We start from the raw sequence: 14,887 nt of genomic DNA on the forward strand, positions 1-14,887 counted from the left end.
AACACTGGTATCTCCCCTGGGAGGGTGTGAACCCCAGGAGGGCAGGATCTACATCTGCCTTGTTCTTCAGTGTATTCAGAGCCTGGTATTCAGTAGGCCCTCACTAAGTGTTTTTTGGGGGGCGTTGTACCTCAAAATTGTACACTATATTTGTAAAGTTCTTCTCCAGTTCAATAAATGTTTTCTCTTGCAATTTTTTTATTGAGATAAAATTCACATAACACAAAATTTGCCCTTTTAAAGTGTACATTTCGGTGGCTTTCAGTAACCATCAGCACTATCTAGTTCCAGAACATTCGGTCACCCCAAAAGCAACCCCGTCCCCATCAGCTGTCACCTCCCCCTCCCCTCCCCAACCCCGGGCCCCCACGAGCCCCCTTCCCGTCCGCGGATGAGCCCGTTCCGGACGTGTCACCCACGTGGACGCACACCCCGTGTGGCCTTCTGTGTCTGGTTCCCTCCCTGGGCGTCGTGGGCTCGGGGTCCGTCCCCGGGGCCGCGCGTGTGGGCGCCTCGCTCCCGTTCTCGGCCGCGGGACCCTCCCGTGCGTGGCGGACACGCTGTGTGCATCGGTTCCTCTGCTGATGCCCGTGTGAGCAGTTGCCGCTTTCTGGCCCTTAGGAACGCTGCTGCCGCGAACGTGCGTTCAGTTCTCTGGGGCGCTGGGCCCGGCCTGGATAGACGTGTCTCGTGCGCACCGCTGGGGCGGGGGAGGGGGGCGGGGCGCCCCGCGTGCTAATGCCTCCCCCGCCCGCAGGTGCCCACGAGGATGGTGGCGCGGCCCTAGGCCCAGGCTCCGCACCATGACCTGCTGGCTGTGCGTCCTGAGCCTGCAGCTCTTGCTTCTGCCCGCGGCCCCGCCCCCGGCCGGCGGCTGCCCGGCCCGCTGCGAGTGCACAGCGCAGACACGCGCCGTGGCCTGTCCCCGGCGCCGGCTGACCTCCGTGCCCGACGGCATCCCGGCCGAGACGCGCCTGCTGGAGCTCAGCCGCAACCGCATTCGCTGCCTGAACCCGGGCGACCTGGCCGCGCTGCCGCTGCTGGAGGAACTGGACCTGAGCGAGAACGTGATCGCGCACGTGGAGCCGGGCGCCTTCGCCAACCTGCCGCGCCTGCGCGTCCTGCGCCTGCGCGGGAACCTGCTCAAGCTCATCCCGCCCGGGGTCTTCACGCGCCTGGACAACCTCACGCTGCTGGACCTGAGCGAGAACAAGCTGGTCATCCTCCTGGACTACACCTTCCAGGACCTGCACAGCCTCCGCCGGCTGGAGGTGGGCGACAACCACCTGGTGTTCATCTCGCGCCGGGCCTTCGCGGGGCTGCTGGCCCTCGAGGAGCTGACCCTCGAGCGCTGCAACCTCACGGCGCTGTCGGGCGAGTCTCTGGGCCACCTGCGGGGCCTGGGCGCCCTGCGGCTGCGGCACCTGGCCATCGCCGCCCTGGAGGACCAGAATTTCCGGAGGCTTCCGGGCCTGCTGCACCTGGAGATCGACGACTGGCCGCTGCTGGAGGAGGTGGCCGCCGGCAGCCTTCAGGGTCTCAACCTGACCTCGCTGTCCGTCACGCACACCAACATCACCGCCGTGCCGGCAGCCGCGCTCCGCCACCAGGCCCACCTCACCTGCCTCAACCTGTCCCACAACCCCATCAGCACGGTGCCGCGCGGCTCCTTCCGCGACCTGGTCCGCCTGCGCGAGCTGCACCTGGCCGGCGCCCTGCTGGCCGTGGTGGAGCCGCAGGCCTTCCTGGGGCTGCGGCAGATCCGCCTGCTCAACCTCTCCAACAACCAGCTGTCCACGCTGGAGGAGAGCACCTTCCACTCGGTCAACACGCTGGAGACGCTGCGCGTGGACGGGAACCCCCTGGCCTGTGACTGTCGCCTGCTCTGGATCGTGCAGCGCCGGAAGACCCTCAACTTCGACGGGCGGCTGCCGGCCTGCGCCACCCCGGCCGAGGTCCGCGGCGACGCGCTGCGCAACCTGCCCGACTCGGTGCTCTTCGAGTACTTCGTGTGCCGCAAGCCCAAAATCCGCGAGCGGCGGCTGCAGCGCATCACGGCCGTGGCGGGCGACGACGTGCGCTTCCAGTGCCGCGCCGAGGGCGAGCCGGCGCCCACCGTAGCCTGGGTGACGCCCCGGCACCGCGCCGTGACCGCCGCCAGCGCGGGGCGCGCGCGCGTGCTCCCCGGGGGCACGCTGGAGATCCAGGGCGCGCGCCCGCAGGACAGCGGCACGTACACGTGCGTGGCCAGCAACGCGGGCGGCAACGACACCTACTTCGCCACGCTGACCGTGCAGCCCGAGCCGGCCGCCAACCGGACCCCGAGCGAGGGCCGCAACGAGACGCAGGCCGCCGCCCGCTTCCCGCTGGACCTCACCACCATCCTGGTGTCCACCGCCATGGGCTGCATCACTTTCCTGGGCGTCGTCCTCTTCTGCTTCCTGCTGCTCTTCGTGTGGAGCCGCGGCCGCGGGCAGCACAAAAACAATTTCTCGGTGGAGTACTCCTTCCGCAAGGTGGACGGGCCGGCCGCGGCCGCCGGGCAGGGCGGCGCCCGCAAGTTCACCATGAAGATGATCTGACGGCCCCGGGCCCAGCGCTCGCCGCCCGCCCGCCCGCCCGCCCGCCCGATGACCACCTATGCATCTCCCGGACGCGGCCCCGCGGCCGGCTCCTGGCAGAACTGCCTCCGTTTTTTTGTACAGACACGACCACAGGACTGTTTTTTCATCAGGACTCATCTTTTGCATAGTTTCTCAAGCATTTTCTAAAGGTTTCACTCTGTCTTCCTGCCCCTGGTGTGGTCGCTGAGCGGGGGGAGGGTGGTGGGGGAGCTCGGAGACCCCACAGCCCTCACCGTGGGTGGTGGTGGTTCACACCCCAGGGCGGGGCAGGGGGGTGGTACACAGCTGCTGCCCCAGGGTCCCCCAACACCGCTCACACCCTAAGGGACCATGGCCTACATCCAGGACGTGGGGGGGGGGGCTGCCCAGCCCCCAGGGGAGGCACACCTGGACGCCCCACACCTCTCATCGAGCACACAGGTGTTCAACCCAGGACACACTCTTGGACACACAGCTCCAAAACAGAACGCACACACACCTCTACCCAGCTGACCATAAACAGGTGCCCCAGGCTGCAGAGCCCACCTCGGGCACGCAGGGCTCTCGTGAGAGCACAACGCATGCCTGACACATACCCTGCTCACACTCAGGACACACCCAGCTCACACCTGGGACACACACATACCACACTCGAGACACGCAGCACACATTTGGGACATCCCCAGCTTACACTGGGAACACACTGGGCTCACACCTGGGACACACACAGCTCCCAGCCAGGACATGCTCAGCTCACACCCGAACACGCAGTTCACACTCGAGACACACACAGCTTAGACCCAGCTGACGCTAAACGCGTGCCCCAGGCCGCAGAGCCCACCATGGGGACCCAGGGCTCTCCTGAGAGCCCAGCTCACGCCTGGGACAAACAGCTCACACTTGGGACGTGCACAGATCACGCCTGAGACACACTCAGCTCACACCCAGCTCCTGCTCAGCTGGCCATCTCTGGGGGAACCTCTGGGGCTGCACTAAGGTCTTGCAGAGCAGGTACTGCCCAGCACACGGCATGCTAGCCCGTGCCCCTGTCCCAGACTTTCCCCCACACCAGGACCCACTGGCCCTGCAGGGCGGGCTGCCCACTAGGAGAAGCCATCTCCCCCCGCTTCCTCTGCCACCCCCAATAGCTACCGTTTGCTTGCTCTGCCCACGCCCCTGGGACCCGCTGCGCATGTGGGGAATGAGGCCGGAGAGTGTGGCCGGTTCTGGGGGTCCCCGTTCAGTGCCCTACAGGGGCAACAATGGTGAACAAGGCCAGGACAGGGTGCAGGCTGCAGGGGGATCTGGACCTGCGCTGTTGGGAGGAGGTGGTAGGCGCACCTCGGTCTCTGCCACTTTGGGGCAGAGCTAGGGCTGGGGAGTAAGGGAGCACAGGCAGACGGAAGCTCGGGTTAAGGAAGAACTTCCCCAAGGTCACTGCCCTGTGACTCTTCAGTTAGTGAGTTCCCCATCACTGGGGGTAAGCAACAGGAGCTGACGTTTTACAGAAATCTTCAGACACCACACAGCGTCCATCCATGACCCTGCCTCTCCCAGGCGGTTTATTGCCCCCACCATCCACCTGGGCCAGATGACAGGGTGTCGTTGGAGGAAGGGGCACAGGAAACGTGGTGGGGCCCCTAGACCAGAGAGGAGCTTGGCCGCCCACCAAGCAGTTAGGACAGTAGTCTTAAGGACCTCGTAGGAAGGCTGGAGACCAGGTCTGTTCCCGCCCAGGTGTGCAGTTGTAGCTGATGACTGAGAACCACCTGGACCACTGCGGTCCCCATCCGTAGCATAGGTCTGAGGTCAAAGCCACTGCTGCATGTATATAGGAGGCCAGGTCCACGGACGGGCTTGATGCCTGACCTGGATCCCAGATCCTTCAAGACCTTTCTGAGAGGAGCCAGAGAGACGGCTGGGCCAACCCCGGGGGTTTTGAGCACAGGATCCAGACGGAACTCCGGAGGGGATGCCAGCCCTCCTGCCTGCGCTGTGTGGCGGGAAACGTCGGGAGGCCCTGGTCTTGCTCCCACCCGCCTCAACCCCACTCGTGCTGAGAGGCGTAGCGACAGCTGACGGGGTGTCCTGTGACCCCAAACTCCACCCGAGCTGGGCAGAACCGACTGGTTTTCTCCCTTCACATCCTCCTGACCTTGGCTGCCATAACAACCCCAAAGGCCCCTCAAAATGACATCCAAGTGCCTTTAGCATCACCAACAATGGGAGGGGTATGTTCTCAGCAGCGTCAGGACTTGCAGAACGGCAGCGCATTGGGATCTCCCACCCCCTCTGCTCACCCCCCATCCCAACTTGAGCCAAGACCCCCTCCAGCCCCCCCAGCCCCCTCCTGCTCTATTTGGTTGGAATCCAGTAAAAATGAAGCTGATTTAATAACGGACTTAAGGGTTGTTGGGTCTTTTGTTTTTTTAGTTCTCATGGGAGGAGTGGGGGCAGGAAGGAGTGGCTGCCGGGGTCCCCAGGGGGAGCCGTCTGGTTCCAGCCCCAAAGCTGGCCTGCGTCACGGGGCGCTTGTGGAGACAGAAGGACCTGCGGTGATGACATTACAGGTCTTGCTTCGGGGGCACCCATGCTGTTCCCGGTGCTGTTCCTCAGCTGCCGGTATTAACTCCTTTCGGGCAGGTAAGAGCCCTGAGAGCTGGGTTCTTTTAGGACCTCACTTTACAGATGGGCCAAGGGGAAGTCAGGGAATGGAGGGCATTTGCCCAGAGTCCCCAGCTGGGGGAAGGTGGGGTGCTCCCCGCTGTGCTTCCTCTCTCCAGGCTGGGGGGTCTCCCCTCTTCTGAGGGGGTACCAGCAGTCTCCCTGCTTCTGGAGGCTTGGGAAAAAAGGGAAGCAGCTTCAAAAATTTATTTATTTGTTTGTTTATTTGTTATTTGAATCATCTCTACCCCCAACGTGGGGCTTGAACTCACAACCCCAAGATCAAGAGTCACATGCTCTTTTTTTTTTTAAAAGAAGGAATTCTTTTTTTTTAAAGATTTTATTTATTTATTTGACACACAGAGAGAGCGAGAGAGAGAGAGGGAGAGAGGGAGAGAGCACGAGCAGGGGGAGCGGCAGGCAGAGGGAGAAGCAGGCTTCCCGCCGAGCAGGGAGCCCGATGTGGGGCTCCATCCCAGGACCCCGGGATCATGGCCCGAGCTGAAGGCAGCGGTTTAACCAACTGAGCCACCCAGGCGCCCCCCACATGCCCTTCTGACTGAGCCAGCCAGGGGTCCCCTAAGAGCAGGCAGCTTTGAGGGGCACCTGAGTGGCTCCGCGGGTTGAGCCTCCGACTCTTGGTTGCGGCTCAGGTTGTGATCACAGGGTCGTGGGATTGAGCCCCACGTCGGGCTCCCTGCTCAGCTCGGAGTCGGCTTGGGATTCTCTCTCTCCTGGAGTTTCCATCTGGCCCTCCCTTACTCAGGGGCACGTACTCTCTCTCTCAGCTTTTAAACAAAGCACTTCGTCCGCCCTTCCTGGAAGGAGGTAGGCCGAGTCAGAGCGGTCAGCAGACCCCGGCCCCAGGCAACGTGGCCAAGGGTGGCCTCTCCCGTGCCGCTCAGCGCCTCTCTGTGGGCCTCGGGGTCCCCGTCTGAAGAGTGTCCTTTCCCGCCCTGCAGGAGACAGCAGCAGGACGGGGACGCTTCAGGCTGTGGGGTGACCCCTCCGTGCCTGATTTCAAAGAAGCCGCCGGGCGAGGATGCCGGCCTCGGGCGAGGATGCTGGTTCCCGGCGAGGATGCTGGCCCTGGGAGCCTCCCTTCCCCTGGTCCTCCCACAGCAAAGGGAGGAGAAACCCGCCCCTCGGCCGGGGCTGCCTGGCTCCCTGGTTCAAACCGGGTGTGAGACCCAGGATTTCCTGAGTCCCATTCCGGTCTTGGGGTGGGGCTGAGGGGTCCTCCTTCCAAGGCCCAGCTGAACGGGGACCCAAACCAAGGAGGGGCCGCTCACAGGGTGTCTGTGGGGTCCCCCCAGAACACAGGACAGCACGCCTGGGCCTGGGAGGGGGGCGCTGACTACCCCTGCCTTGATTTCCCCTCCCAGATGGAGCTTCCTCCAGTGGCACCCTCACACCTCGCGTCTCTGAGCCCCATCTTCCCGGCACAGACTGTCTCTTCCAGGCCCTTCCAGGCAGTGCCCCCCACCCCCGGGAGACCCCGAGCCGTGCACAGGAACGCCCCGTGACGAAACTGAGATTTATTAGTTGACAGTTCTGGAGCTCAAAAGTCTAAAATGGGTCAGCAGGGCTGGTCCCCCCCGGGGCCCCCAGGGAGACCCGGCTCCGGCCTCTGCCTGGCCCGCGGCCCCCCCTCCATCCTCACCGCCAGCCGCGCGGGGTCTGCCCGTCTCTGGGACTCCCACCCTCTGCCTCCCCCTCGTGAGGACCTCGTGAGGACGCCAGGCCCCCCGGGAACCCAGGGTCACCCTCACCTTATCTCATTAGCAGCCTCAGTTTCCCCCACGTAACAGGTTCATAGGTCCTGGACATGGACACCTTTGGGGGCCATAACTCTGCCCACCACCAAGACGGGGGCATTTTTCTCAGGAAGGCCAGTGTCGTGTGGAATCCGCGAGCACCCCGGCCCAGCAGGACGCGCAGAGGCTGACCCCAAGGCGGAGTGGCCGGGAGGGGCAGGCCCGGGGCGACTCCCATGTGGATGGTGGTGAGCCAAGGCAAGCGGTCCTCACTCCTGAGCCCCAGGGGAGGCCTGTCCAATGGGGCTCGGCGGGGTGCTGGGCACTCTGCTCTCCTCTCCTGCAAAGGCCTCTGGGAGCACTCCCAGGAGAGGCCAGCCTGAGGCAAGCAAGGGATCCCCGGGCAAGCCCCACCCCCACAGCCACCCCGCCCCATCCCAGGTGCGAAAGTCCCTGGAGATGTCACCCCAGGTCCCAGCCTGGCCCGTCTGCTCACCCCCAACGCCCCCACCCCCGCTTGGCCACGTTGCTGCCATGGCAGGGCGGGGCCCAGGCTGGGGCGAGTGAGGCCCTCCCCTCAGGCACAAAATTGGAAGGGGAAGGGCGCCTGGGTGGCTCAGTTGGTTGAGCGACTGCCTTCGGCTCAGGTCATGATCCTGGAGTCCCGGGATCGAGTCCCGCATCGGGCTCCCTCCTCGGCGGGGAGTCTGCTTCTCCCTCTGACCCTCTTCCCTCTCGTGCTCTCTATCTCTCTCTCATTCTCTCTCTCTCTCAAATAAATAAATCTTTAAAAAAAAAATTGAAGGGGAAGCCCAGAACTCAGTCATCAAAATCAACATCCCACAAACAAAATGAATTCATGTCCCAGATCCACAATGAACAATAATCCATCTCTTAAATAAAAATAGGATCTGCCCCGGCAAGACCCTGCCTGGCCCTGTTTCTAATAAAACATCATTTCCCTAAACAGCTGGGCGGCCCACGGCCCTGGGAAGCCAACTAGGTTTCTTAAGTCTCACATGGAAATGTTCTTTATCTCGATCACGGAGTGCGGTTTTTCTGGCCACATCTTAACATTCTGTGCCTGAGGTGGGTGCCTGGCAAGCTGCGCCCCAGTCGCGGGTCGGAGCCGGGAGCTCACCGGGGGGCCCCATGGTCTCATGACGGGCAGAGCAAGGCTGGTGCTCAGAAGGGTGTGGGCAGCCAGGGGGCACGTCTGGTCCCACCAGGGACGGCCCCGGATTTGTGGAATCCGTCCCCTGGGCTCGTCTTGGAGCCCGCACCCTCCCGTCGTGAGGTTCACAGGGCACCCCACCGATGACAGACGGAGAGGGTCAATTCTGTCGGCTCAGGAAGCTGAGTGTGGGGAAAAGGGAAAATATAGGGTCAAGTTACAGAACCTCACGCTGCAAATGCCTTGAGCTCAGCCGGTCCATTTTTCCCCAAATGTGGCAGGGGACCCGTGTGGAAGATGTTCACCAAGTGGCTTAACCTGCTTCCCCGCACCAAGGGCCTTGGGTAGGGTGGGGCACCCAGCAATGGCCCCAGGGACCTATCACTGTGCCCCGCCCGGCCGAATGACCCCACAAGGATTCCCTACCCTCTCTGGGCTCACTGCCCCGGAGGGAAACGGCAGGTGGCAGGGAGAGAAATCCAGCCCCAAATACTCTCCAACCACAATGCAAAGAGGCCGTTGCAACCTTGCCCGCGTGGGATGCCGTGGTTTTCCCTTCACGTGGGGGAGAAGCTGCATTCGGAGCTGGGGCGCCCTTCACGCCCGCGGCCCGGCCGGGCAAGCCTCCAGCCCAAACACAGCTACAGTTTCAGCATCTGGTCCCCTGGATTTCACCTTTTTTGCTTTTCCACGTGTGGCAATCGTAGACCAACCGTCCCAGAGCTCAGGCGGGCGCTTGCTCCTGAGGCCCCGCCCGGGGTCCCTGGCTGGGCGGGCAGCGGGCAGGGGGCGCTGGGGGCTTCTCAGCCAACCCCACAGAAGGGGAAGCGAAAGCCACAGAGGAAAGAGCCACCTGGGGCCATTTCTCTGTGCCCGGTGGCTGGGGCCCCTGCCCTCGCCGCCCCCTCGTGCGAGCTCTGGGACCATCGCCCCTGCCCCCCCCCCCCCCCCCCCCCGTCCTGGCCCAGGCCCCGCCCTCTGCCTGGAATGCCCTTCCCATCTTTGAGGGAGGCGTCCTTTGCGGGCAGGCGGGAAGCCTGGCCTGGGGAAGTGATGCACAGAGCACCCCCTCCCCTGCGGTCTGACAGTTGCGCGGCACTTCCGGGTGGCCGCAGGCCACAGGTCAGCCTAGCGGGCCAGGGGCGGCAGTGCCCCGGAGTTTCACCCCAAGGCCGCCGCCGCCCCCGGTCACTCCAGTCCTGCAGGTAGGGGCTCCCGGAGGGGTGTGGTGGGGCGGGGGGCGGGCAGAAGCAGCGCCTCGCAGAGGTTGGAGTGAAGGGGGGGTCTGGGTGGGGCCGGGGGCCAGGCTGCCGAGCTCTGGGAAGGAGCCCCCCCCCACCCTGCACGGGTCCCTGGGGGCTATCGTCGGCCCCCAGCTGACCCCCCACCCCGGCCCACCCTCACAGCTGGACATTCTATTCAGTCCATGTCACAAAAGCACAGGGTCCTTCCCACTATCCTGGAAAGTTGAGGAGTGATGTTCCTGCCTCACCCATGAGGAGAGGAGCCCAGAGAGGGCGACACACTGTCCCAGGGCCACCAGCAGGTCAAGCCGGGCAAGAAGACCGAGACTGCCCCCACTGTCGCCTAGCTCCCCGCACCCCCCACGCACACCACCAGTGCCCCGCGCGTGCCCACCCCCGCGTGCCCCCAACTCTGACCTCCCCCCTGCAGCATGAGCGGCCCTGAGCCACCCAGTGAGACCTCTGGGCCTGACGCCCCCACCTGGCCGACTCAGCCCACCTACAGCAACCTCGGTGAGCCCCCCGGGGGCCGGCAGGGGCGGGCGGCTGAGCTGAAGGGCTGAGGCTCCCTCTGCCTGAGGGCAGCTTAGCTTGCTTACAGCGACCAGTTCGTGGTCCTCCATAAAACTCTGCTGAGAAAGGAAAAAAGCTGGAATCATCAGCTTGTGAACATGGGGGTGGGGTCATTTGGCCAGAGCCACGCAGGGACACGGGGTCACCTGGCGTGGGCTGGACACCTCTCTGCCACCGATGCGTCCCTCCTCCGTAAACTGGGGATGGCACCCATACCCCACGGGGCCATTCTCATTCTGCAGATGGGGCAGTGGTGGCCGAGGGGCCTGACCGCTGCATGTCCTCACGCCCTTCCCCACTCGCCCCCCCTCAGGTGAGGTCCGCGCCCAGCTGCTGCCCTCCAAGGCCTGCCACCCCCGGACATCCGGGCGCCCCCCGACTGACTCAGAGCCCATGCCCCCACCCCTGCCCAAGAAGACCCTGGCCAGGACCCAGTCCCTGCCCACCCACAGGGCCCGCGGCTCCAGCCCTGCTCCCGCAGGGCAGCCTCGGAGACCCTTTCTGGGGTCCCACAGTGTGGACGAGAGCCAGGCAGGCAACAACCGACCTTGGGCCTCCCGTCCGCCTGTGGAACCGGACTTCCACTTGCTCAACAGCCCGCTGGGCCTCGCCTGGCACGACCTGCATCCCCCCGAGGCCATGCACACCATGCTGGAGGCCCGGCAGCTGGAGGGGCTCCACACCGTGCACGCCCGGCTCCAGGCCCGGCTGCTGGGGGGCCACCCGGGCCCCTGCCAGCCCGGCCACGGCTTCCGCCTCCTGGACAGCTCGCCGTGCGTGGAGAGCGGAGACGCCCTCTACTACCGCCTGGTGCGGGTGGGCGGCGAGACGTGGCACATGCTTGCTGCCAAGGTGAGCCTGCCACCGCGCCCCCCTTGGAACTTTCCCCAATGTCCCATCTCGGGCGTAAGCCGGAATGCGTACAGCTTGGGCTCCCCACTTACTCTGCACCCAACGTGCACTAACACAGTCAGCCCTGGGAACCCCGTTTCTCAGGTGTGGGGCCACGGGCATGCAAATCACCTGGGAGTCTTAACCCCCCCACCCCCCGGGAGCCCAGGAGTCTGCATTTTAACCCAGTCTCCAGCGAAAGCTGCTGAGTTTGCCAGCCACGTTAATGATAATAATCAGTCACCATCAAAACGTCTGGAGTGTTTCTGGGTGCCCTAAGCTGTTCCGTTCTAGGGACCCCAAGACGCCCTTACCCACCGAATCTTCACGCAACTATCACCACATTTGTCATAAGATCCTTCCGTTTTTATGCGCCACTCAGAAAAAAAAAAAAAATCCCTGGTAAGCCACCCCGCGTCAGACACATCACCTTTTGTGTGTGCCTGAGGCCCCGGGGGTGTAGTTTTTAAAACACCCCCCACCCCATGTGATTCTAATGTAGTTCCCAGAGCTGGTGCTCCCCCCACCTCAAAAGAGCTTTGTGGTCCGGTACAGCGGCCGTTGGCCAGTGGGACGTCTGAGCCCCTGGACCGGGGCTGGTCCCCATGGAGTGTCCGCCATGCACCAGATCTCCAAGACTCAGGATCAAAAATTAACCATAATGCAAAACACCTCATTAGTGGCTTTGACGTTCACGACTGTTGCGTGATAACATTTTGGATATATCAGGTCAAATAAAACAGCGTATGGGATTTATGTTCACGTTTCTTACCATGTTTAGAATGCGGCTCCTGGAAACGTTTAATGATACCGTGGCCTGAGTCCCAGCCTTGGCACCTGTGCTGGCCCTTTCCTCGTGCCTCTGGAAGGCTGCAGTTTGACCCCTAAACACCAGGGTCCTTAGCGGAGCTTTCCCTAAAATCATGCTGGCGACACACACCCCAGTTAACATGTAACTCCTGCTTCTGGGGGCCGGTTGGCCCGCTCCCCCCTCCCAAACCGCCGGGGGGGCAGGCGGGAAGGCTTCTGCGGTCAGGGCCCTGACGGCCCCCCTTTGCCCCTCAGGTGCCCAAGCCGGGAGCTGAGGAGCCCCACCCGTGGGGCCTGGAGCTGCAGGCCTCGCTGGCCCCACACTTCAACCTGCAGGGGCTGTGCGGCCTGGTGCCCGAGGGCACGCTGCCCAACGTGACCTGGAGAGGCCCTGTGGTGCTGGTGGCTGAGGTGCCCGAGCGCACGGTGACCCAGTGGCTGTCAGAGGTGGGCAGGAGGCCGCGGCCCGCGGAGTTCCCCTGGGTGGTGGCCCTGCTGCTGCTACAGCTGAGTTCAGCCCTGGAGCACCTGGAGGCGCAGGGCGCGGTCCTGGTGGAGCTCCGGCCGGAGAACCTGCTGCTGGCGGCACCTCGGGGCTGTGCGGCGACCGGGCCCCCACGCCTGCTGCTGGCCGACTTTGGCCGCGTCCACCCACGGCCCCTGGGACCCCGCGGCGCCCACGCGCAGCAGCTGAGCCGCCTGCTCCGCGTCCTACTCGGCCCTGCTGCGCCCTCAGCCACGCCCTTGGCCGCTGGCCTGGAAACTCTGGCGGCCCAGCTGGCCCGCTCGCGGCCCTCGGCGGCCCAGACGCGGGCGGCGCTGCAGACGCTGCTCTGGGGGCCTGGGCCTGAGCTGCACCGCCAGGGAGCCCCACTAGGGCCCTGGCTGCAGGTGGGCCGCGCGCTGCTCGTCCTACACCTGGCCGAGCGGGCCGCGGCCGGGGTGGTGCCGGGCCTGGAGGACTGGCTGTGCTGTGAATACCTGGCTGGGGCCACGGAGGCCTCCCTGGGCCACGCCCTGGCACTGCTGTGGGACTGACGCCTCCCAAGGGCCTCGCCGAGAGGTAGGAACCCTCCCCAGACCTGGGGCCAGAAGGCCCGCAGAGATTGCCTCCATGATGGTGGGGACACCCTCTTCCAGAAAGGGCCAGAAGGCCGGGGGAGAGTGTGGGGCTGTGGACACCTCCTCTCCAATGCACCCCCCTTCTACTCCGGGGACTTAGGCCCAAGTCCTTCCCAGGAAGGCCGGGGGCTGGGGACCAGTGGCCAGCGCCTCCTGAGGCTTTCTGAGGCCAGGATGGCCCCGCCCTCTTCCAGGTGTGGGCCCTCCCTTTGGGCCAAGGTCTGTGTGAGTGTGGGGCCCCTCCCCCCACCTCCCAGCAGAAGGGAGGCTGCCCTTCTAGTGCTGGAGTCTGAGGGTCGCGGTCTCGGTGAGAAGGTGGACACTGTCCTCCATCTCTGGCCCTGGGGCACCCCCTTGTGCTGCGGATGGCCAGGGACTGTGTGAACGTCCTCGTCTAGACCTGCTTGGGGTCTCCAGGGGGAGGGGAAGCTCCTAGAACCTGGGACAGCCAGCCCACCCAGCGCAGCCTGCCTGCGAGCCTGAGCTCACCCGCCCGGGCGTCCTCATGGTGTCCCCGTGCCCTCCACCCAGCGTGGCCTGCGCGCTCTCCTCTGTGAAAGGCAATTCTGTCCAGCTGCCACGCTCCTGCGTGGGCCGTTCCCTTGCCAGACTGTCCGAATCTCACCTCCTCTGAGCAGATAAAGGTGCCCCTCCTGGGCCCCCTGTCGCCCCTCCCCGTGCCTCCCCCCAGAGCACTGCTCACCAGCTGCAAGTATTTCTCTCACGACCCGCCACCTGACCACTTCATCCACCAGGCTGAGTTCCCTGAGGGCAGAAGCCAGGCTTAACACACAGTAGGTGTTTAATCTCACAGGATGATGGAATCAACTGGCAAGGAAGACTCATCAGGGAGGCTGGGGGAGAAAACAGTCTCAGTTTACGCCTCTGAAAAATGGGACACACAAGCCCTGAGCGGCCCCACTGCCCTTACCTCTGGGGCCTCCAGTCATGCCCCCTCACTTCCCCTCCCCCACCATGGCTCCCTCAGGTACGACCAGGTTCCTCTCCTGCTCAAACCTCTCCCATGGCTCCTCAGTACCCTCAGAATAGAGTGGGGCTCCTCCAAAGCCTCCACAAGCTCTCTCCGGCCAACCCCTCCTGCCACATTGCCTACCCGCGGAGCTTTCTGACCTCCAGAACTTGCCCAGGTTATTTCTTGCCCTGGATCACTCTCCCCTCTCTACTCGTCTGCTTCAGACTCCTATTCATCCTTCAATACCCCAACTCCAAAGCCCTTTGTCCACCCTTACACTCCCCCCAGACTGGAGTGTTGTCCAACTGTCCCTTCAGAACTCTGAAGACCAGCTCCATCCTCAGGTAACTGGACATCCTACCCCAGCCCCAGATATACTCCAATCCCTGCAAGTACCTTTCCTGTTCCATAAAAATGCCCCCTTTTCCAGCCTCTCAGCTGAGGCCTGGATGTGTTATCTCTGGGGCCGTGCTCCCAGATGCCGCCAGCAGGTGGCGCTGCAGTCCTCCCGAACCATAACCAGCGCCCTCCCGGCCGACCTTCCAGCCGCCCGGCCCGCTTCCCTGCTGTGACCCCTGCGGCCAGAACGCTCCTGTCCCAGCACAGCCCTGCAAGGCCCTCCCCAGGGGCTACTGGTGTCCACGGGGTCCACACAGCTGCTGAAGTGGGGGCCCAAGTTCAGACACCCCCACACCTCAGCACCTCAAGTCCCAGGTTGCCCTGGCCACACCCCACACAAGGGCAGGAGGCAGAGGTGAAACTGTTCAGGGCCAGCAGGAACTCAGCCAGCCGGCAGCCGTGGCCACCCCAGAGAAGGGCGCCGGGCCGGGGCAGGGGGCGGCAGCCTGCCCCCCAGAGCCTCCCGGGGCTGCTGTAAGGACCTAGAGAGGCACCCGGAGCCCCGGGGGCTGGCCCTGCATCAGATCCCACAGGCGCGGGGCCGTGGCCGGAGAGGTGAGGCGGTTCCCCCCCCCCCCCCCCCCGCAGAAAGGGGTCACACAGCTCAGGGCAGGTGCACACCCCCTGCCCCAAGCCCTCCAGTCCCAGGGTGGCAGGCGGGGGACAGTGGCCGGGGG

The 14,887-nt window shown here is 64.2% G+C and overlaps 2 protein-coding genes across 2 annotated transcripts; both read left to right on the forward strand.

Annotated features, from left to right (window-relative positions):
* The first annotated feature begins 803 nt into the window (after window positions 1-803).
* Window positions 804-2,582, forward strand: LINGO3 (leucine rich repeat and Ig domain containing 3). The gene has a single exon (XM_028126111.2). The coding sequence runs from the start codon at window positions 804-806 to the stop codon at window positions 2,580-2,582; it is 1,779 nt and encodes a 592-aa protein (XP_027981912.1).
* Window positions 2,583-9,305: 6,723 nt separating this feature from the next.
* PEAK3 (PEAK family member 3) lies at window positions 9,306-14,783 on the forward strand. The gene is made up of 4 exons (XM_028126134.2): window positions 9,306-9,403; window positions 9,873-9,955; window positions 10,329-10,867; window positions 11,972-14,783. The coding sequence occupies exons 2-4, from the start codon at window positions 9,874-9,876 to the stop codon at window positions 12,752-12,754; spliced, it is 1,404 nt and encodes a 467-aa protein (XP_027981935.2). The 5' UTR covers window positions 9,306-9,403; window position 9,873; the 3' UTR covers window positions 12,755-14,783.
* The last annotated feature ends 104 nt before the right edge of the window (window positions 14,784-14,887 follow it).

This window comes from Eumetopias jubatus, unplaced genomic scaffold, assembly GCF_037043125.1.
Source record: "Eumetopias jubatus isolate StellerSeaLion01/CBP00866 unplaced genomic scaffold, mEumJub1_p1.0 scaffold_1, whole genome shotgun sequence".
Taxonomy (NCBI): domain Eukaryota; kingdom Metazoa; phylum Chordata; class Mammalia; order Carnivora; family Otariidae; genus Eumetopias; species Eumetopias jubatus.